The sequence below is a fragment of the Cricetulus griseus genome, chromosome 3, assembly GCF_003668045.3.
Source record: "Cricetulus griseus strain 17A/GY chromosome 3, alternate assembly CriGri-PICRH-1.0, whole genome shotgun sequence".
Lineage (NCBI taxonomy): Eukaryota > Metazoa > Chordata > Mammalia > Rodentia > Cricetidae > Cricetulus > Cricetulus griseus.
The window spans coordinates 147,562,356-147,586,050 of NC_048596.1; the positions used below are offsets into that span (position 1 = coordinate 147,562,356).

General features: G+C 40.6%; 2 protein-coding genes across 4 annotated transcripts in view; both read left to right on the forward strand.

The window, feature by feature from the left end:
- Positions 1-23,695, forward strand: part of LOC100765471 (protein kinase C-binding protein NELL1) — an 864,465-nt gene that overhangs the window by 553,264 nt on the left and 287,506 nt on the right. The gene's annotated exons all lie outside the window — the stretch shown is intronic.
- On the forward strand, positions 18,311-19,510 carry LOC100772968 (probable isocitrate dehydrogenase [NAD] gamma 2, mitochondrial). The gene has a single exon (XM_027410561.1). The coding sequence runs from the start codon at positions 18,311-18,313 to the stop codon at positions 19,508-19,510; it is 1,200 nt and encodes a 399-aa protein (XP_027266362.1).

Here is a 23,695-nt window from a genome sequence, read left to right on the forward strand (position 1 = left end):
CTGTAACCTGTTTTTGTGGTTGCCATTTTTCACCACTGTGGCTGCTAAGTGTCTTCCCGAGAGAGCTCACCTATCTGTGGTTTTCAGCTTTTCTCCAGCAACAGATAGGCAGCCCCAGGTCATGCCCAGGTGGTTTATGGGCCAGACCCAGAGGTAGAATCTGTCTTTGTCTCACACTGGATTTGATAGAAGCCCACCCATGTTGTATCTAGCATTAGAACAGAGTGTCTGTGTTCTGGGAAGAAGAGGGAGGGCACATCTATTTATAGGCATGAGTAGTTTCTGATGAGCTCTCCTGTCAGAGAAGTTTATCTGAATAAAAGCACAAAATGTGCCAGTGTGAATTTCTGAAGCCATTTACCCTGGCACATTGTCATGATCATTTGTAGGTCCTCTAGGAAGGAAGACTGGCATATCCAGGGTTGGAAGATGGCTCTTGTTGGGTGAACCACATCATCGCTACTTCCATCAGGCTTCAATAAAATTAATGCAGTTCAGTTTTTGCCAAAGCTCCTAATCTTCCCAGGTTTAAAGTAAAGTGAAAAATGCTCTGTGGGTCACTTGAAAGTGAAGTACTCGGAATCGTTAAGTACCTCTTCAGTAGAATGGCAGGTGTCACCAGAGCCCTCTACTCTTCTGTGTTGCTTAGTTACAAAACTGGCTGCTATTGGTTAGTATAGTTATGCCTCCTTTCCCACTCTTCCTGACCACCTTTCCCTTGGGGACTCTGCCATTTTCAAACTTGCAATAAATAACTGGTATGCTGGTTATTTTTCATTGCATTCTTGGATAAACCAATTCATTTGTGTGGATTACATGTTTATTTTATTTTAATCAATTATTATTGTTAATTATTTGACCATTGGAGAAAGAGTCTATCTAGATAAACTTCTCTCCAATTCATGACCTCTTGTGTCCTGGGACTAAAGGTATGTGTGACCCTGAATCTGGTGACCTCAGTTTATTTGTATTTTGTTTAGATTTTTTATTTATACTAGAAACAAGCTTGTTTTACATGTCAGTCCCAGTTCCCTCTCCCTACCTTTCTCCCCTGTCCCCTACTGGCTCCCTATCCTATCCTCTTTCTGAGCCCAAGGGAGGGTGAGGTCTTCTGGGGATCTTTAAAGTCTGTCATATCATTTGGAGCAGGACTGAGGCACTCCCCTGTGTGTCTAGGCTGAGAGAATATCCCTCTATGTGGATTGGGCTCCCAAAGTCCATTTGTATACTATGGATAAATACTGATCTACTACCAGAGGTCCCATAAATTACCCAGGCCTCTTAACTGACACCCATGTTCAGGGCCTATGGGCTGTTCCTATGCTGGTTTTCCAGCTATCATTCTGGGGTCCATGAGCTCCCCCTTGTTCAGGTGACCTTAGTTTGAAATGTGACAGTTTAACGCTTCTAGTCAGGGATATGACAAAAAGAAACAAGAACTTATTAAAATGTATTTTAACTACATGCTTTGATTTTGGAATAACAAACTAACACATTTTTGTAAGAACATTAAAATTTGATGGGCTAGATACAATAGATACTTTGCTTAATTAGCAGATAAACATGAGGAAGAAATTCTTTATCACTCTCTAAAAGTAAGGCTAGTTTTGTAGATATGAAGTGGTAGGTAAGAAGATGGTTTGGATTCAGTCTCCTAGATAGTTTCAATCTAGAAAATTTTAGAGGTTTAGGCTACAATTCCTTTGTTCTAGAGTTGTAAAAAATTAAATCCTTATACCTTTAAGATGTTCATTTAATAGTTTTAAAATAATGTGTGTGTATATGTATTTATGTAAGGGCATGTGCATATGAGTGAAGGTGGGTGTCTTCAGAGGCCAGAGGCATCAGATGCCCCTGGAGCTGGGCATCAGGATATTGTGAGTCTCTGATGTGGGTACTGGGGAATGAACTCAGGAGTTCTGCAAGAGCCATCTGTACTCTACTTCACTTACCTACTGCCCAGCCCAAACTGTGGTATCTTGAACTACATTACTTCTTTGAAGTGTATATTTTTAGCCGACCAGGGAAATGTAATATACTCAGTTGAAGAGAGTTTGCTACATGCCATCACAAAGCTATACCATATCACTCAGATAAGTGCATGCGTGCTCTGAATTCAGGGGGAAGGGTGAAGTCTCAAGAGCAGCTTCATTTCAGAGAATGTAATATGAGTCACACATGCAAGGTGAAGTTTTTCTGAAAGTTTCCTTAACCAAGAGAAGAAGATAGAAGTGTGATACTTCTCAGTTCACACTAGACCAGCTATAAGTGCTCTATCACCAATACAGTAGCTTCATCAATCCAGGGTAGGAGTCCATCAGTGACAGGAGGACACAGTATGCTTGCTAGTCTGCACTCCTAGGTTTTGTAAAGGAAATTTCCAAAGAGGTCACAGTGAAGGGGCTGGTACTGTCTATGATTCCCCTTGTGTTGAAAGCTCACCTCTGGCTTTCAGTCAAGTACAGCACTGTAGCATTTATTAAACAGATAGGTGGCTAGAATCCATGTGACAGAGGCTGAGCCATCTAATTTCTACTGTGTTGCAACATTTCCTGTCTCCGGGTGGAATTTCACCACAAAGTCAAACACTGAATAGAATGAACAGCATTCTTTAAAGCCTGAATTATGCTAATGTAAGAGTGAGGGGAAAGAAGTCTCTAGCATGCACTTGTGTGGTACTTCAGGATCAGTTTCACATTAAAGACAAGTCATAATGGAGCAGTCGAAATGTGTTCCTAATGACCAGCTCATGGGGACAATGTCTATCACTTTAAATAGTGGCATTCTGTGTCATCCCACAGGACAGCCATTACCCAGCAGAAAGCCTTAGCTTTCTCAAGGCTAGGGTACATGGCAATATGTGGGTAATTTTTTTGGCATGCTTAAGGACATCACTTACTGGGATCGTTTCTGATTTACAGATAATAAAATTTTATTAATGTAGACTCTGATAGTTTGGAATTCAGACTATTTTATAGAAATTGAGTTGTTAGATGAATCCCTAGGCATAACACACCAAACAGATTTTGGATCTGACACTCTTGGAATTAAATCTCAATTCCAATGTATGTCATATCACCAAGGCACCTTTTTCTCTTTTCTGAGTTTGCTTTCTTGCCCAAGGAATGTGGAAGAAATAACACTAACTCATAGAGGCCATAAACTATCCCCTATCCATCTGAGTCCACAGGCAAGAAAATGACACAGCGATGAAGCTCATGACTTCTGGAGCTTGAATGTTTGGTTAGAAGTTTGCTCAGCCTCTTTTCTGTTGGTATAACAAAATGCACAAGACATAACATTTTTAATTACTCAATTCAGGATATATATAAATATACATAATATATATATGAAATTTATATTTATTTTACAAATTATGCCTCTTTTATCCATAATACTAGGATGACAGTATATTTCAGACAGCATCAGGGTCTGAGTTAAGTGCACAGCCTAGCCACAAGACTTTTTCTTTTAATATTTATTTATTTCAGGTGTTTGCATGCTTTGGCTCCATCTAAGGGTTTCTATTGCTATAAAGAAACACCATGACTACAACAACTCTTATAAAAGGCAACATTTAATTGAGGCAGGCTTACAGTTTAGTTCAATAACAGAGGTTGAGTTATTTATTGTCATGGCAAGAAGCATGGGGGATGCAGGCAGACGTGCTGCTTGAAGAGGAGATGAGGGTTGTATATCTTGATATGCAGGCAGTAGAAGTGAAGATTGTGTGCCACACTGGGTATAGCTTGAGCATGAGACCTCAAAGCCCACCCCACAGTGACACACTTCCTCCAATAAGGTCAAACCTACTCTAGCAAGGCCACACCTCCCTATCGATTTACAGGGCACATGTTCTTTCCAATCACCACAGTCTCTACGTCTGTACTTATAGCAAATATGTTCCTGGTGCCTACACAAGTCAGAAGAGGGCTGGAGTTACAGATAGCTGTGAACCACCATGTGGGTGGTAGGGAATGACCCTTGGCCCTCTGACAGAGCAAGTGCTCTTAACCACAGAGCTATCTCCCTAGGCCTTACATATACTTAGGATTTTTGAGATAACAGCAACAGTCAAGGCCCCATGTTCTCTAGGACCAATGGAGCTTCTCTGAAAGTCAGCATTAGACAAATACACAGTTGATGGTTCTTAGAGCCAGTTCTGAGAATATAAATCAGTAATATATACATCATTAGCCTGCCTACTAACACCACCAAGAAATGTATTCATCATGTAGAATGAAGGGCATTTTAATCCAGTAGCCCATTCACCCCTCCCCTGTCAAGAGCAACACCACCTCTCTTGCAACAGGCTGGCACTATCTTTACCAGGTTGGAAACAGGAGGGAATGATCAAAGACTAAAGGAGTTGTAGTTACTGCCATGACTTTTCCTTCTGGTGAGGAAATCCAGCATCCTGGAAACCATCAATTGATAATCATCTAGAAGCATGTTGGCAGCAAAAGGAGAGTGCTTCAAGGTGACAGAATGGTTCAGGATGAAAAGGACCCATAGGTCAGACCCATAGTCAGAGGCACTCAGTGACCAAAGCAGATTTCAGGCTTGAGGTGATATCTTTGAATGCCCGGGCTTCAGAGCAATATTCTAGAACAAGTTCAAGGGGACAGAGGATCTGAATTGTTCCTCTTATCTCCTCATGCTTGAGAAAACAAGGATACTCTGAAGTTATTTTATATGTTCCATCTTAGTTTTAAAACACTGGAAACATTCTCATTAAGGAAACATGGGGATGTTTGTGTTAGCTTTGCCTCACTGTGACAAAATACCCAAGGTTACCAATTAAAAAGAGAAAAGGCTTTGGGAGTTCACAGTTCTGAAGGTTCCAATCCTGAGCAGCTCAGTCCCTTAGATAACATGGCAGTTTATCATGGAAGAGGTATGTAGCAGAGGAGTTAGAGCAACCACTCATATCAGGGTTTAGATTCTGTAGCATGGTAGTTCTTCATGTCAGGAGCATGGAGCAGAGGAATTAGAGCAAACATTCACACCAGGGGTTTTCTCTAACAGTTAGAGCAGATGGATGGATGGATGGATGGATGGATGGATGGATGGATGGATAGATAGATAGATAGATAGATAGATAGATAGACACATAGATAGATGGATGGATGGATGGATGGATAGATAGATAGATAGATAGATAGATAGATAGATAGATAGATAGATAGATGCTTAGAGGTGGCATACACCTTTAAGCCCTTCCATTCACAATGCTTCCAAGAATAGGTGAAGGAGATATTAATGATTTCATTGGGAGTTCCATATGGGACAAACAGGCGGGAGATCTGGCAGTCCTACTATTTACCCTAAACATAGTACTCAATTCAGAATACCTCAGATGTTTAAAGCAGAAATATAAAGTAAAACCAAGGAAATGAAGAACAGCCTTTGATACTGAAAGGATTAATTTTTGGGTGCTGTAGACTATTAACCAGGCAGTGATGACATTGTGCAGCTGTACTGTAGTGAAGAAGGCCTGAGGTCTGTGGGAGCATGAGAGAGGGACCTCAATGTAAGTCTTACTTGGGAAATGGAAGTGGGCAGGTCAGAGGAGGGTGTTTTAATGCTGACTACTGCAGGTGAGTAGACATGTACAAGGTAAACAGGGTCATAGATTTGGAGGTGGGAATATGAAGGGCAGGGAAGAGTTCCTGTAGCAGGGGCATTGTGAGCCAGTTGCAGCAAAGAGCAGAGCATATGTATGAAGATTCCCTCCCCATAAGTCTGGCCCTTCAGCTGTCAAAATTGCCTGAGAAATGGAAGGCACTGAGCTACCCTGAGCATCTCTCCTACAGCATTAGGCAATGAAAATAATAAATGTGTCTCTGAGCAGTCGGCATATGTTACATATAAGACTAATTGCAAGGCTAAATGGAACATTCATATTGGTACCTGAAGAAAATGTAATGATGGAGGAAAGCCATTTCCTTTCTACCCAAGAAATTACATTATGGAAATTGTGCCTTCAGAATGAATTAATAGATGACTTTAAAAATCCCAATGCCCAGAAAACAAATGCATAAATTAAATATCATGAGTAAGGTTAATATTAAAGTAACGTTTGTTCAGTTTATGGGAGGAAGGAGTTCATGGGGGGAGATGACAGTGGGTGTGGAAGGAGCCTTGAAACTGGCCAAGAGGAATGCCTACACAGCCTGAGGGAGCTGAGATCTGTTAAGTTGCTACCAGGCTGTCAGTGCTCTCTAGCCAGGGTTGTCTGCACCATTAACCCTTATCTGTGGAGGTGGCAGATGTGCTGGTGATCTCTGACCATTAGGCTGAACTGCATTGCCTGCCTGAGCTGCAGTCCCACCCCCCTTTTCACACTACATTTCTCAACCATCTCTGAACAAGACCAGCTGTGTGGAGATGGCCACTGGGGCCATGCAATGTGGCTGTGAGAATCCCAGGGACACAAGAGAGTGACTAGCAAGCCCACAGCCTTCCAAAAGTGCCTGCTTTTACCTTCTTCCAGCACAGAGGGGAGCCAAGGGAGCAGGCATACACTGAAATGACAAGCAGGTGGAAGGGAGGAGCAATGTATCAGAAATTATAGACTCTGCCCACCAAACTGGAAACCAAGAGAGTTAGTCTGCAAGGACAGTCACCTGGAGGCTTTTACTAAGCCAACTGAGAGTGTTCTCCATGTGCAAGGTGGCCCTTGGGGACCCACGTTCTCCCAAGCTGAGGCTGGCAGGGACCTGCATTTATTTTACATATCCATGAGCACTCATTACTTAAGGCTGGCCCTCCACTTTCTTAAGTTCGTTAAGAATCTGAGCACATCACTCTGTTTCCTAGAAAAGCCACTACCTTGTTCTTTGAGTGGCTGCAGAACAGAGTTGCCATCCTCAGGATATACTGTGGGCCAAATAGGCCTCCCTGCTTGGATCACTCATGATAGACCTAACATCTAAACTCAGAATTTCTTAGCAAAATGCCCTACCTGAACTGGTTTCTGAGAGAAAATTGTGATGCAATTTGACAAGTTTGGGTTTGATTAGCATCTGGCACAGGGTTCAGGCTATGGTATTTTGCCTGAGTTTTGAGTCTTGAATAAATATGGCTCAGCATTTAAGAGCCTTTACTGCTCTTGCAGAGGACCCAAATTTGGTTCTTATAACCCACTCCAGGCAACTCAAAACTACCACAAAATTCAGCTTCAAAGGATCTGACACTCTCTTCTGGCTTCTATATGCACTGTAATACTCTCTCTCTCTCTCTCTCTCTCTCTCTCTCTCTCTCTGTGTGTGTGTGTGTGTGAGTGTGTGTGTGTATGTGTGTGTGTGTGTGTCACACACATGCATATTCATAATTATTTAAAAATACTTCCTCTCTAAATAATTGACTTATGCCTCACTTTTGCACTGAGGATGTTGTAGGTTCCTTAGCATCAAAACACATACCTCCTTCAGCTCCATTTGCCTCTACCCCTCTGCCACCATCTGCAATACAATACTGATCAGATTACAAGACAGAACCACTCTCTTACCAACTCTTTGCACAGAACAGAATTTGGTCCACAAAGGTATTGCAGGGAGTGCATGGCTGGGGTTCCCATTGCTGCTTATGCAAGTCATTTTTCCAAACTTACTTCCATCATGATTACATGACATGTAATTTTTACTTTTCCTGAACAATCATTATATAATCGTATTTAATCTTTCCATGAGAACCAAAGATAGATACAGACTTGTGTGGCTTCCCTTCATTGGTACTTTGGTGGTTTATTTCTTGTGTACTTAAGAGTGAGAGTTGAGAAAATATTGGCCTGAGTTTTAAACTGGGTAGAAAACAAATCCCACTGAGGTGACTTTAGATGTACACAGCAGATCTGCTTTGGATTTAAGGATACTGGTATTTTCTATCTATCTATCTATCTGTCTGTCTGTCTGTCTGTCTGTCTGTCTATCTATCTATCTTTCTTTCTTTCTTTCTTTCATTTCTATCTTTCCTGTCTTCCCACATTCCCCCCTCTCTCATTGAAACAGGGGTTCTCTGTGTAGCCTAGACTATCCTAGAACTCATTATATGGACCCCACTGGCCTCAAATTCAGAAAAAAGTTGTATTTGCCTCTCTAGTGCTGGGATTATAGGTGTATACCATCACACCCAACAGATACTGGTAATTTTAAAAAGATAGTTATCGATGATCAGGATTTGGGTGGGTGTTTCCTAGTTCTTGGCATTTTATTCAAGAATGGAGTTAAAATAAACAGGTCTTGCATAATTAGCAAAGAAACTTTATTCAAAAAAGTGGTGGAACAGGTGTGACAGGACTCAAAGGCTTCAGGTTGTTGACTGGGACTCTTTTTAGGAATTCTAATAGAAAGATGAGTTAGTTACTAAGGCCTATGTTCATGATTTTCTGTTTTGAGTAACAGTTTTTAAGTTATATGACCTCACCTCTACTGTATGATCCTGCCCATACCCATCTGATTTTTTTTTCATACAGGTTATCATTATATTGTCCTGGATTGAAATTCACTATGTAGAACAGGGCAGCCTGGAACTCTCAGAGATCTGGCTGCTTCTGCCCTCTGAGTGCTAGGATTAAAAGCATATGCCACAAACCCAGCATACAAGATGTTAATAATCACAGGGACACCCAACTATGCATATGTATAAATGGTACATGAGAGATTCTTCACAAAAGTTCACCTAGAAGACCGAGTTTTATAGCACATGCACCAAAAAGAGTTAAGGCTGTATCAGCTTCCCATCCCTCATACCTAGCCATAGCTGGAGCAAGAATCTGTGTTTGATGAATGTCTAATAGTGGAAAAAAACCTATTCCAAGCTTTGGAGAGGGCTGTGCATGCAGTTTTGTGCAGACGGGGTCCTAGTTGATATCAGGATGCTGGATGCATCGTTCCAAGAGGGATATGTGTGCAGAGTACATGTTTGTGAGGGTCCTATGCTGACAGGGGCCTTATTTTAATAATCCAAATTAAGCAGAGTCACTGTGAAATGCTCTCGAAAAGGATTAATTACACAGCACTGTGGTTGCCATTTTCCCTTCAGGCTAAGAGGTGCAGGTATGTACACTGGAGTGTCTCCCTCTCTCTTTTCCCCCTTTCTTCTTCCTCTGTCTTTCCTCTTTCTCCCAGTGTTTCCTTTCCTTCCATCCATTTTCTCTCTTTCTGTCCTCTGTTTCCTTTCTTTGCCTCTATTCCTTAATTGCATTACTTGTCTCAGTCATTCCTCATTCTTTTTCTTTTAGTTTGGTTTGTTGTTTACTTATATGTTTATATATTACAATATAATTATGTATAGTCCCCTTTGCCTTATTATACATGCCTAGCCTATTTTCCTATTTTTAATTGTTACACACGCACACACACACACACTATATATATATATATATATATGTATATATATATATATATATATATATATATATATATATCCTACTCAGTCCATGTAATATTATTGTAGATACATTTTCCAAAGCTTGCCATTTGGTATCAGATAACTAATTGATGTGTTCTCACTCTTTCCCCCACTGTCAGGATTTGTTAGTTGCTTCTAGTTCATGTGGAACCACAAAAGACTCCAGATAGCCAAAACTATCCTGAGGGAAAAAAAAATCAGTGATGGAGGGAGTACTATTCCAGATCTCAATGTATATTACAGACTCATAGTAACAAAAACAATATGTACTAGCACAAAAACAGATTGTAGACCAATGGAGCATAACCAAAAACCTAAATATGCATACATGTAACTTCAGCCATCAATCATTTGACCAAGATGTTAACAACTAACTCTGAATGGATGAAAGACCTAAGTGTGAAACCTTAAATGCTGAAACTGCTAGAAGAAAGCAAAAAACACCCTGTATGGTAGAGGTGTAGAAAGAACTTCCTGATCAGAACCCCATTGGCCCAAAATTTAAAGCCAGCAACTGACAAGTTGCTTCTGCATAAAATGAAAAGCTTCTGCACAGTTAAAGCAACAGTCAGGTGAAGAGGAGGCCCACAGAATGAAGGATAATCTTTTGCCAGCTGTACACTCCACAGATGATTAATATCCAGGATATATAAAGAACACAAACAGCAAATAGCTAGACAAAAATAAACAAAACAAAAGAAGAAACAAATGACCCTTTTGAAACACTGGTCCAGGATTTGAACAGAGTTCTCAAAAGAAGAAACAAAAATGGCTAAGAAATACCTCAGAAATTTATCATTTTTCCTATCAGCTAGGTAAGTGCAAATGCAAACAACTATGAGATTTTATCTAACCCCAGGCAGAATGTCGAAGAACAGCAAAACAGCCAACAGCAAATACTGGAGGGGATGTGGGCAAGAGGGAACCCTTATTCACTGTTGGTGGGATTGCAAATGAGTGTAGCCATCATGGAAATCAGTGTAGAGGCTTCTCCCAAAAAGCTAAAAATAAATCTTCCATATGAGGTATGTGTCCAGAGGACTCAACATCCTGCTCCACAGATACTTGCTCAGCTGGGTAATGAAAATCTTAATATCCTTCAACTAACAAAATGGTGAATGAAACACACTGCATATACAGAATGGAACACTATTCACCATAGCCATCTGAGATCCTGAACTCCACCCTTCAGGTGTCAGTGTATCACTTGGAGTCTCAGAAGAATCTCAGTTTCAGATTTTGAAGACATCTCACTGTGTTTCCCAGGCTGACCTCTGGCTTTCTACTTAAACCAGGCTGATCTCAACCTGGTAGTTCCACGGCCTCACTCCTTGACTTCTAGGACTGCAGACACCTGCTACCACACTCAGCACTCTTCCCACCGCTTATGTGTACAGAACATTCAACACGCAAACACTGTTCCATCAAGCTTTTTCCTTGATAGACTCCACCAGGTTCTACTGTCAAGTTTGATGTTGCCAATGAGAAACTGGCACTTCTCCAGAGAAATGTGCATAAGTCCCCCCACCCCTTGTAATTCCCCTGCACAAATGCTGAGAGTTGACATCATTTGCTTAGGGTCAGAGTCAACATAAAAAAATTTCAAAATACTTCTACCAAGAAGCAGCCAAAGCCTGTAGGTGTGAGGAGACCCTGACTCTGCCACTGGTGGCTGAAGTTAATTACAGCCAATCTGACTTCTCTCATTTGCCTCTCTGAAAGGAGTTGCTTAGTCTCACTACATACTCTTTCTGACACAGAGACTCTGATGAGTACCATAACCCTGTGTCCCAAGTCTCTAGCAAGTTTCATCATCTTGTTTTCCTTTCATATGTTCTTGTTGTATATGTGTTAACAGGATAATAGGCAAGTGAGAGGTCCTCTGTTCTGCTGGAAATTATCATTGACAGGCAGTATTCCAGGCTGCCTCAGGAAAGAAAAGGATCACCATCCCTGAGACTGCTTCAGTCTGATGAGAATGTCTTTATTAGTGGTCACTGTGAATAGGCAGGGGAACTTGCAATGTCATGACTGATGGTGTGGATATGCACACGTGGCTTATTGGCAGTACAGCTCATCCCAATGTCCTTTATTTTTGACATAATCTGTGACAGTCAGGGAGTGAAAGCCACATGGAGCACTCATCTTTGGTTGATCACTTGGGTTAGCACATTTCTGTGCTCTGGCATTCCATGCCAAGCTGTGGGTGAGCACAGCACAGCTCTGCCTGCTAGCTGCCATCCCGGCCACTGACTAATCAGCATGCAGCAGACGGAGGCCTCATCTGCAGGAGGGAAATGATATTTTGTCTTGAGGGTTATTGAATGGCCTCTCACTTTTTCTTTAGGTGAATGAATTTTAGCTCATACTCACATGGGCTTGAGAATTATTAAAAATTAGTCAGTATTCACAAAATATGAAGACAGAGCTTAGAATAATTTCTCTGGGTAAAGGGAGAATTATAAATGGGAGTTCATTCATTTCCCTCTAGAAGACATATTAATACCTTGTATCAATTTCTCAAATTGTTAAGTAATGGGAGATTGGAATATAAAGTGCCTCCAATATTCTGTAAGTGGAGGAATTTTCTGTATATGTGAATAGTTAATAAATGAGGATACTAAGAAGCTGTGCTACACTCAGCTATTAACGTGTTCAGTTACACCACAATGCTAGTGTGTTCTTAGAAAATTTAAAATTATATTTGGGCCAACATGTACAAGTTGAGTTCAAATACCTTGAATTAGCATATTATTTTAGTCTTATTTATTTTGACTGAGGATGCTCCACAATACTGTATTTGCATAAATAATAGTGACCTAGACTCCAATAGCTGTAAGTGAAATAACCAGAATTAGAACCCACAGCATCTGTGGCTTTAAACTCTTAGGCATCAGTGCCTCCAAAGGCTTTATGTAAAAATGGGACCCAGGACACCTCCTGACTTCCTACCTCCAGGATAAACATGCTCAATTCTGTTAACAGTCTCTCACTGTTCCCTAATATGTCATTATAGTTCTGATTTTGACAGGTTTTTTATTGTTCTACCACGTAAGTTAATTTGGCTCCTGTTACTGCTTTACACTACTGGTAGGTCAGTATTCTGTGTTTTTGTCAGTGTGCCTGTTTATGTGGTGGTCATGAACAGATTATGGGATATACAGCATTGATTTTCTTGCCTTTAAGGCTCTTTGTTCCCCTTACCATTAATTAGTCATCATCTTGATTAATTTATTATGTGCCTATAATAATTTATTCTTAGGTTCCCACCCAAGGCATAGATGCCCTCTAAGACATTAGATGTTTCATCTGAAACTCCCCCACTCCAGTTTGATTGATTTCTAGGCTCACTCCTTAGTTCATGTCATGGGATCCACTTTGCCTCTCCCTGTGGAAGGGAGCCCTGGGTTTTGGCACCATCTCTGCTCTTCTTTGTATTACTGTTCTAGCTTGTCAAAACACCCACTATGTGTTTAGTTTTTGAGACTGACTCTCTTAAAAAAAATGTTGACTGAATATTTATGGATTGCTTAGAAACCTGGAATCTAAATGAGCAAAATGTAAATGTTTTTAAATTAATTTAGCCTCCATTTAAGACTAGTGATTTAAAAAAATTATCCTATAAATCAGCTCCTCTTTTGGATTTTTAAGGCATTATTCCAGGTGAGGGTATGATATTTCAAAACCCAGGGTATTTCTGGGTCTCCTTCCTTTGTGTCCCATGTGACTTGGTGTGCTCCTCGTTTTGATTGTCAGCTTGACAGTCTGGAATCATCTGGGAACAGGTTCAGGTGGTTATTTTTCTGATTTGGTTGGCCCATGGATCTGTCTGCCATGGATTATCTTGATATTTAATTGATGTAGGAAAACTCATGTCATTGTGGGTGGCACCATTCCTTAGAGAGTGAGTCCATAATAGTAAAAGAGAGGGAAGACTATCTGGGAGGAAGCAGGCAAGGCTGTGTTTTCTCTCTCCCACCTGACTGGAAATGATGTGGAGTGCTTGAGATCCTGCCTTGACTTCCAGATCAACCCTTCCTTCCCCTATGCTGCTTTTTGTCAGGGGTTTTTGACTTTTTAATCACAGAAATAAAAATGCAACTTGAACAAACTGGTTTCATTTTCCTTCATTCCAATAATCATTCAGTGGGCTGTCTCACTCTGAGACTCATGAACTTTAAATGTGCAAAAGTCTTGCTTTCTGACTTCAGTGGATTCTGTGTCCTTTGACTTTTACATGTTTGCCTTCCATTCCTTTTTACTAACACTATTATTCTATTGATGCGGATTCTTGGATTTTCTCATTAATTTTTGTGTTTATTTGCATTTCCTTAGGTGGAAATTTCTCATGCCTTCACCTCTTCTGTGTCACAGGACTCCTTTCCTGCCTATCTTTGTTTCTCAGAGCACACCACCTTGTTTCAGAACACATTGTTCTTGCTCAATGAGTCTTCTGTCCTTCTTGTCTTCAGACAATAGTGATGATGTGCGAAGTGGGGTTTTGTTCATCTGCTGAGCTGTTTTGGCTTCTGCTTTTTACTTTAAAATTTTCTCATCAATGTTTCTCCTTGGCTTTTCACTCATATTTAAGAGCTGAGCAGTGAAGCTGTAACTACTGATCTCTGAGGTACAATTTGACCATGAACTTCAGATGGGGCTTTTCTCTTGGAAAACACCTGAGTATCAGTATTTTATATTTAGATTTTGGAGGATTCTTGAAAATACTCATTACACTTGTGCAGGCAGTGTTAGCCATGTTCCAGCAGTCAGTATGGCCTTCTTCTTTCCCTAATAGTCAATTTTGAGTCTGCATTCTGTTGTGTTCAGTGTTTCCTAGCACCATCTTGTAGGCTGGTGGCACCACAGCCATGTGACAGGGTAGAATACAGATGAACTGACTGAACATCTAATTCTTAAATAGACTTTCGCCCCTCACTTTCATCTGCTAGTGCCTAGATTTTCCTTCTGTGTTGTAAATCCAATTATTTCCTTTTCTTCCTGTGCTATGTTGGCATTTGGCTTTCAATGTCTGAGAAGGCAGGCATCACCTTTATCTGCTTTCTAATTTCAAAACTTTTATCCTTTGTAATTCTCATGACCCTTGCAAATATGCAAACTTAAACACCAGAAGAAAGAAAAGAAAAATATAGAACCTCATCGGGTCTTTGAGGAGGGGTAATTGTAAGCACATGCCTTTAAAGGGCTCTTTACCTAGATGCTTGTTTGCATCTAGATACTTTTAGTCCTGCACAATTATCAGTTTGCTCTTTAAAGGCTGGAAACTCTCCATGGTGATGTGTGCACCTGTGAGTGTGTCTCCTGCTCTCCATCTCATGGCTAGGAGGGGGAGGCAGCACTTGGTGACATCACAGCCCCAAGGAAGACTTTACAATGTGGGAGAAGAATACAAACCAAGACCCAATGTTCTGTTGAGTTGTAAGGAATTGTTAATCTTCTTTGCATCTTACTTCTGTTGCTGCCAAATGATAGAGGCAGGGTCTGTGCGTAGTGTGTTAATGTGCAATGGAGAACATGGAGCACACTGACTATGTTGTTTTGGGAACAAATTAAAACAGTATTATCAGTTGGTTCTCTGAAAAATCAAATAGATTTCAAGGGCTTTCTTTGTGTGTGTGCACGCACGCATGCATGTGTGTGTGTGTGTGTGTGTGTGTGTGTGTGTGTGTGTGTGTGTCCACGCGCGTGCACATTTAACATTTTCTGCCTGTGTCTAGGTAAGTCTTGCTATAAAGTCACCATGATCCTGGAAGCTTCCTGTGTAGCTTTCTCTTCCTAATGCATGCTTTCTTTTTTAAAGTCGTATCACTTAAATGCCTTCATTTATATTTCTGAGTTCTTCCATGCTGCCCTCGAGGTATCGTAGAGATCATAAGTTTGTCTTTGAAAACTCAAATCTCTGACCTCAGTTACTTTCCCTGTTTGTCTGTCCCTATTTTCCCTCATAAACTCAGCCAACCAGCAACTCTTAGTGTACCCTACAGGCCCTTCAATTTTGCCTCTATTTCACAGAGCCTCTTTCTCCATCTGCAACTATCTGTTGCAAGTCATTCCTCATAGGTGGACACATCCTTACCAGGTTCACAGGTAAAAAGTTTCAGCCCTGGAAACATTTAGCAGCACATCTGTTCTCACATTTATTCATGCATGTATGTATGTATGTATGCATGCATGCATTTCATATATGTGTGTGTGAATAGATGTGATTAGACATTCACAGATATATGTGAATATATATGTGTGTGAATTTCTGCTCACATCTATTCACACACACACACACATACTATATATATATATATATAATATATATATTATATATATATAGAGAGAGAGAGAGAGAGAGAGAGAGAGAGGTGGTGCTAAATGGTAATTTTTATATATACTCAAGCCTGTCTCATTCAAACTCTTTGCAAGTCCGGGTATTCACATTTGCTTCATACCACCTTTACTGGGATGTTAGGAGAGCTGCATGCCTATCATGTATCTACTTCTATTTTATGCTTCTCTACTCACTGGAATATGGGTTCTAAAAGGGGTCCTACAGGTTGAAGAAGATACAGTGGTAAGAGCTGTGAGATGGCTCAGTCGGTGAAGTGCTGGCTGTGCTGGTGTGAGACCTCCTTTCAGATCTGGCACCCATGCAAATAGACAGCTATGGAGGTGAATACCTACAAGTTCAGTGCTGGGGAGCTAGAGAGAGACAGGAGGATTCGTGGTGTTTGCTGGCTTGTCCATTTGAATTGATAAGGACTAGGGTGGAGGACTAAGAAGATCTTCATGCCACACAAGGGTAGAGATTGGAGTTCATATCCCTAGTACCCATGCAAATGTTATGTGGGTGTGAGCTCAAATGTAATCATAGTGATCTTTAAGTAAGTCAGACCCAGGGCAAACTGTCTAGCAAGACTTGCTGTATTGATGAGCTTGGATTCAGTTCAGTAACTCTACCTTAGTGAATAAGGTAAGGTGGGGAGTGATTGAGGGAGACTCACAATATCAGTCTTGGGTCTCCACATGCACATACATACATGTGCACATGTACCTACTTACACAGGTGTCACACACATGAGCATGTATGTACACATGATATACACCACACATATTCACATGCAAAACTAAATGAATAAAATATAAGGTGGAGAGTTATCAAGGAAGACAAGTAGACCACTGCCTCTACATACACATATATACACAGACATGCACACAGGGACACAGAAGTCAGATGTGGCAGGCTGCTTGGCTCTGGAACCCATGTTGTTAACCATTAATCTGCCTTCATTGTTGTGGTTGCCACTGAGTCCCTGGTTGCTATGAATGATCATAGTTTCCTCTTTATAGGATTGTGATAGTGTTGACTATCCTGTCCATGAACATGTCACCTCCCTAGATAATAATGGCCTCTTTCTGCACATCCAGTAGTCATCTTCCTCTAAGACTTCACATACTGATAGCCCCCTTCATGGTTATCATCTCTCACTTATGATGTCTCATACACATCTTCTCAGAGCTGTAATTCTTGATCATACTGGCCTGACATTATTATTGTGTCACAATAAGCTATGGCCCAACACCACTGCACTTATTCATAAGTCTTAAATTTTAAGTGCTGTGAATGGCTTATTTTTCCAATGAATCAGAGTCACCCCAGAGTTACTCTCATTAGATACAACATTGCCTCATTTGGATCTCAATACTAGATCCTGAATTGTTTGTGATGGAAGATTGGCCATAACTGATTGGCTCAAATTTCTTGAAATATCTATGATCTGTTGTAATTTATGTGTCACCGATAGTTGTAGCAATCCTGACAATGGTTGTGACAGCACTCACAAGATCTGTGCAAGATCAAGCCAGACAGAATTCCAGCTTAGAAGGGGACAGGTGGACACGAATTACCATTGCTAGCTGAGAAATGGTAGGTAACTGATACCTACTGAGAGGGAAGAGTTAGATATCTTTAGGATGTAGTCACAGGCAGATCTGCATTCTGTTGAAGAAGCAAACACATTCACAAGCACTTAAACATAAAGCTTATTCTGCCCATATCCACAAACAGAGATTATATAGGCAATACCAAAGAGACTGAGTGGTTTGTAAAAATATAAGGACACAGAGTTGGATAATGAACTGAGGAATAGGGTCAAAATGTTCAAAATACAATGGTTGAAATTATTGAAGAATTAATAAAGATATTTAAAATAGTTATAACAATTCTGAAAGAGTATAGTCCATTAACTGTGGATATATGTGTGTATATATGTATTTGTTTTCTTGAATTTCTACATAGTTAATTAAGATGAGAGGCTAACAAACCATGTATCCTCACACACAGAAATGAGGGTGAGGCTATCCTTAAAACTTCCACATCAAGAGCAGAGAAATCATCCAAATAAGGGATTCAGTCAGCCATGCTCTTTATATTAGCATGAACAACATGGAAATAAAGTTTCTCTACATTTTAATGTTGAGATTATAATTATTTTTCTTAGTCTGTGTTACTTCACACTGCTCTTCTTATGTTACCTGGGGAGACCTGAATGGTATCTTTGATGTATAGTTTGGGCAGAAGCTGGAAGGAGGTTGAGGTGGTAGATATGATCAAAATACAATGTATACATGTCCTAAATTTTCAAAAAATAAAATATTAAAACTCATATTTGCAGAGTACAGCATATACAATATGATGCATGAATTTATTACCCAACCCCAAAATGTTTGTAGCTTTTAGTGTCAACATCCTATCTTTCCCTTTCTGTTTCTTACTAGAATAGAATGTCAAACAGAATGTAAGGGAGGAGAGAGAATTGTGACTCAAGAAAGAATCACTGGTTCAGAACTCCAGTGAATGTCATCTTTAAGCAAGAGCAAGAGGACAGCCATGCTAGTGAAGATGCTGGCAGCAGCCAGCTGCTCTGTGAAGGCAATGTTCCATCCTGCTGTTCTTGGCCATTCTAGAGAAGTTGTACATAAGCTTGTGATCCCCTGGAGAAATGTCCTCTTACATCACACAATGCCTCCCCCAGCTAAGTATGGTGGAAGGCACACAGTGACTATTATTTCTGGAGATGGCATTGGGCCTGAGCTTATGGTTCATGTCAAGAGAATATTCAGATCAAATTGTGTGCCAGTGGACTTTGAGGAGGTGTGGGTGACCTCTGCATCTAGTGCAAATGAAGTTGACAATGCTCTTATGGCTATCCGACGGAACCGAGTTGCTCTGAAGGGCAACATTGCAACAGATTACAGACTGCCTGCCAGTTACAAATCTTACAACACCAAGTTTCGCAGCGTTCTTGACCTCTATGCCAACGTTGTCCATTTCAAGACTTTTCCTTGTGTGGAGACCCGGCACAAGGACATAGACATCTTAGTTGTTCGGGAAAACACAGAGGGAGAGTACACTAACCTGGAGCATGAGAGCGTGAAAGGGGTGGTAGAGAGCCTAAAGATTGTGACAAAGGCTAAGTCTCTGCGCATTGCTGAGTATGCCTTTAATCTGGCTCAAAAGATGGGGCGCAAAAAAGTGACAGTTGTTCACAAAGCCAATATCATGAAACTGGGAGATGGGCTCTTCCTCCAGTGCTGTAAGGATGTGGCAGCTTACTACCCCCAGATCACCTTAGAGAGTATGATTATAGACAACACCACCATGCAGTTGGTATCCAATCCCCAACAGTTTGATGTCATGGTGATGCCCAATCTTTATGGCAACATTATCAACAGTATCTGCACAGGGCTGGTTGGAGGGTCAGGACTTGTACCTGGAGCCAATTATGGTGACTTATATGCAGTATTTGAGATGGGTTCAAAGGAAATAGGTAATGATTTGGCTCATAGAAATATTGCCAATCCTGTGGCCATGCTGCTAACCAGCTGTATTATGCTGGATTACCTAGATCTTCAGGCCTATGCCACTGAGATCCGCTCTGCAGTCATGGCATCCTTAGAAAACAAAGCCATCTGCACACCAGACGTGGGAGGTCAAGGCACTACATCAGGCATCGTGGATTACATCCTGGAATATATGAAATGTCATAGAAGCGGTTGTCATGCAAATTTCCTCCAGTTCAACAATTGACTCACCCACTCAGAAACTCCAGCCAGCTCATCTTAGCATGAATAGAGAGTCAACATTGGCTCCAATTCACTGAAAGGGAAGGGGGATCAGTTTTGATCTTTCCATTAATTTTAAATGCAATAAAATTGCTTATTTGAATTATCAAAGCTTATTGCAATATGGACAACTGGAGGAATTTCCCTGAATGTTTATTCCAAAGTCCTCACCTTTCTGGGATATGACATGCTGAATACATCAGAACTCTTCATAAAGTTCTGGAGCTTTCTCAGAACCAATAAGTGATTTCTCTCTTTATCGGGACCATTGAAATTCAGCAATCCAGCCTAACGGGGATATCCTGGTCTGTAGAAGTTATTAATGAGTTGATCAGTGTGATAGAGTTTGCCTGCTAAGTATACATTATAACTTTAATAATGAAGCTGATCTAGTACAGAAAGCTCCCATGCCCACAGTGTCCTTTTCCCTTGATGATGTTTAAGGTATCTGTGTTAGGAATCCCCTGTAGCATTTCAATGCTATATGAGTTCCCTTCTGAACCTCTAAGGTCTCCTAGAAAGGATACTCTTAAACTTCTTTCAGTTGTACTAAAAATGTGGCAGTCAAATCCCTCCAGAGTCACAGAGCCCAGTGTTTTCTGTTATATAAACAGAACCTTGGAAAACAAGCCACACATTCAGTGATTCACAATTTCTTGTGGTTCATTTACCAAATAAGAAAAATTGCATGTAAAAATCAAAAGCCATGAATGAACTTTAATACTTGCCATAATCTTATTACCTTTTATTTATAGTACTGTAAAAGTTATAGTTGGGAGTAAGGCAAACAAAACCTTATTCATACCTGAAGTTCTTTTTCAAGTAGAAAATGTAAAAATGATCATACAAGCTCACAATAATTTTATCAGAAGGAATAGCATGCGGATGAAATGAAATTGAAAGAAGCAGAGGGATCTGCAGTGTCTTCATGTCTCACCTATCAGCTATGAATGTAGGCATGCTTCATTACCACACATTAAGGTTCTTTATCCAAGACCATGAAAAGGTCCCAGAGTAGCTGGCTCACTTATCCTAATGAGTATATCCATAGCCAGGCTTGTTGGATGGATTTTGCATTTGGAGGACGTGTTTGACAATCCTACATAGAAGATCCTGAAGAAGGCATGCAGGCAGGCAAGTGGGAATTTAAAACAACTGGGGTAGTGTTGATTGGTAGCCCTCCTCTTCTTACATCAGCCAGATCTACACTAGTGCCATTGTTTGGTGAACAGAGCAAGGGTTTATCCTGCTGTCTCCACCTACTATGCTGTCATGGCCAAATGAACTAACCTATACCCCACTTTTGACCTTTTTTCTCAACACAAGAGGTACATAGTGATTAATACCAATTTTGAGCATGACAAGATCTACAACTACTTAGAGGATAAGGATTTGGAAGATCCTATGAGGGACTATCTAGATTGTTAGTCTTTGGGCATGTCTATGATAACTGTCTAAATTGGGTAAATTGAGATGGGAAAACCAATCCTAACTGCCAGACAAGTAAAAAGAAGAAAGTGAACTGCACACAGGAATTCATTGTTCTCTGCTTCCTGACTGAAGGTGCCATGTTACCAGCCACCTCAAGCCCCAGCAATTAAGTCTCCCCATCATGATATGCTTGAAATGTAGGCCAAAAGAAACCCTTGCTTCTTTAAGTTGCTTTTATCAGGGTATTTTAGCATGGATACAGAAGTTGGTAATACTGGGACTTTATTCACAGCCTAGCCAGTTCGACTGTGGACAGATGCTCAACAGTCAGCAAATGTTTAACTGTGGGGGGGGTTATGATGTGTTTTAGATAAAATGTATCCCCAGGTTAAATATTCGTCCCTTGACACCCTCTGGACCAGACTCTGGAGGTGACAGCCTGTCACCCTTTACTGTCGTTCTCCATTATCATTGTTAGACTCCTCTACTTGAGTATCTGTAGGAAACAGGAAACATGGTATGAAGCTATTCTTCCTTCTTCCCTGTATCTTTAGCATGATGACTGATACACAGGACATAAATAATTGCATTTCTTTGAAATAATGAAGCAGTGACACTGACTTGATACTCTTACATATTGAGTAAATAATAATGGTGCCTATCTTGTAGCATTGATAAACACACATAGAAAGGGTCACGATTTCACTGTTACCAGTATATAGTAGGTTTGCAAAAATACCATCTTCATTATTGCCTATTGCATGCCGGGTGAATGATGATCATATTGTATATAGATTAGTATTCCATAATATACTTTCACCCAGGAGAGCAAACTACCTTCATTAAGTACCCCAATTCTCTCTCCATTTTATTTCTTTTCCCTTTTTGCTTATGTGTGTCTGGTATGCATTTGTGTGTATGTACATTTCTGCACATGTGTGGGTGCATGTGGTATGAACATACAAGTGTGTGCATTGGGAGTTTCCCAGTATCTGTTACTTCAATGTATCCCATGTTAACTTGTGTCTACTTGTAGTTTAGTGTCTTCTTTTTAGTTTATGTTACTTTCTTTTCTTCTGTTTCCTACAATGTACCTGATATGTTCCTTCTGAAATGCAATAGAATCATGTCAACTCCTTACTCAAGACTTTCCATTCTGTGACTTCCTGTTGTCTTTTAGAGAAATCCAGCTAAGCAAACACAGTGTGCTCTTGGCTGTAGGGGTGATTGAGGAATCCATCACCACACAGTCAGGACCAGGCTCTTCACTCACACTCACCCTAAGTATTTATGGAAGGAAGCAAGGAGTGAGTGAAATGTTCCAGGCACAGAGAAGTGTTGAAAACTAGAAGAAGTAATTTATTGCACAACACTCATGTCTAGCTTTCATCTACAAACTTCTTCAACACTGTTCCTTTCTAAAGAGTGCTGGGCAGTGAAACAGGTGCCTATTGGTATGGTCCCTGAGTTTGCTTTATTACACTCAGTACATCATCTCACCAGTCTGCATTCATCCCATCATCTCATTTTTGTCTTTATGAGTTACTCTGCTTTGCTTTTAGTTCAGAATATAAAGAGCAGCAGCATTCTCTCTAACTTCATTTTCACCAACTCTCTGTTTTGATTGATGGTCTTACAAATCCCTCTGTCATTTAAATAGTAGAGTTGGCATTCATCCCTAGTCTGCTTCACTTAGGAGGTATGTTGACACTAGAAAAGCTGCTTAACCTCTCTGACATCTGGTTTATTTATTATTTTAGAAGTTCAAAGCCTACCTTCATGGGGATATAAAATTTTCTCTGGTTGTCTTTTGCTAAATAGCTTCCCAATTTAATTGTTTAGGACAAATGATTGTGTGTCATGGTTCTGGAGGTTAAAGGGAATGCTGGGAATGATTGGGGCACCCAAGGTGGCTTCCTGGAAGTTCACAGTAATTGCTGCCTGTCAGAATCCTCAGTTCTTTCCCACATGAAATTTTGAGGTCATTGCGTCCTTCATAAACATGGCATGTGGTTTCTAAGCTGAAAGACTAAGGCTATAGATTTCTTAAGGCTTAGCCTTGAAAGTGTCTCAAGACTGTTTCTTCCACAATCTGCTGGTTAGAACAGCACTAGAGATACAGCAGATCTAAGAATATGGAAATGGTTAGAGGGTTAGGGTTAGCATTGGGTCTGGGCGAGAGATACGGTCTCATGGCTTACAGTGCAGTGGAATACAAAGTGACATGTGGCCATATATGTAAACACTCTTGACCATAATCATTCATTTCTGCATCTGCTTTGTTTGCTGATAGGTACTGCTTAGTCAGACGTTGCTCTTCTGATTCCCTCTTTACCTCCTCACCTCTTACTTAGCTTTAGGATCTGTGAATTCTGCTCTGTAATGTGCCCTGTGTCAACTCCATCCCCACTCACTTCTATGCTTTTGCCAACTAAGGGTGATTTAAAGAACCCTCTACTAACATAACAAGTTTGAACACCATCATCTCACATTTTGTCTTGCAAGAACAACTCATCTACTTGATAATAGTCTTAATGTATCTTCCTACTCCCTCATGTTCTCCTCCCCCTCCTCTTCTCCTCTCTTCTTTCTCCTACCCACCCCATCCCTGTGCTCCCAATTTGCTCAGGAGATCTTGTCCCTTTTGCCTTCTCCAGCTGGTCCATGTATGTCTCTTTGTTTCCTAGCTTCTCTGGAGGTGTGGTAATTCTTAGCTTTA

Bases quoted from the DNA above. Each gene is read 5' to 3' on its own strand.
- LOC100772968 (XM_027410561.1), top strand. From the start codon at position 18,311: ATGCTAGTGAAGATGCTGGCAGCAGCCAGCTGCTCTGTGAAGGCAATG.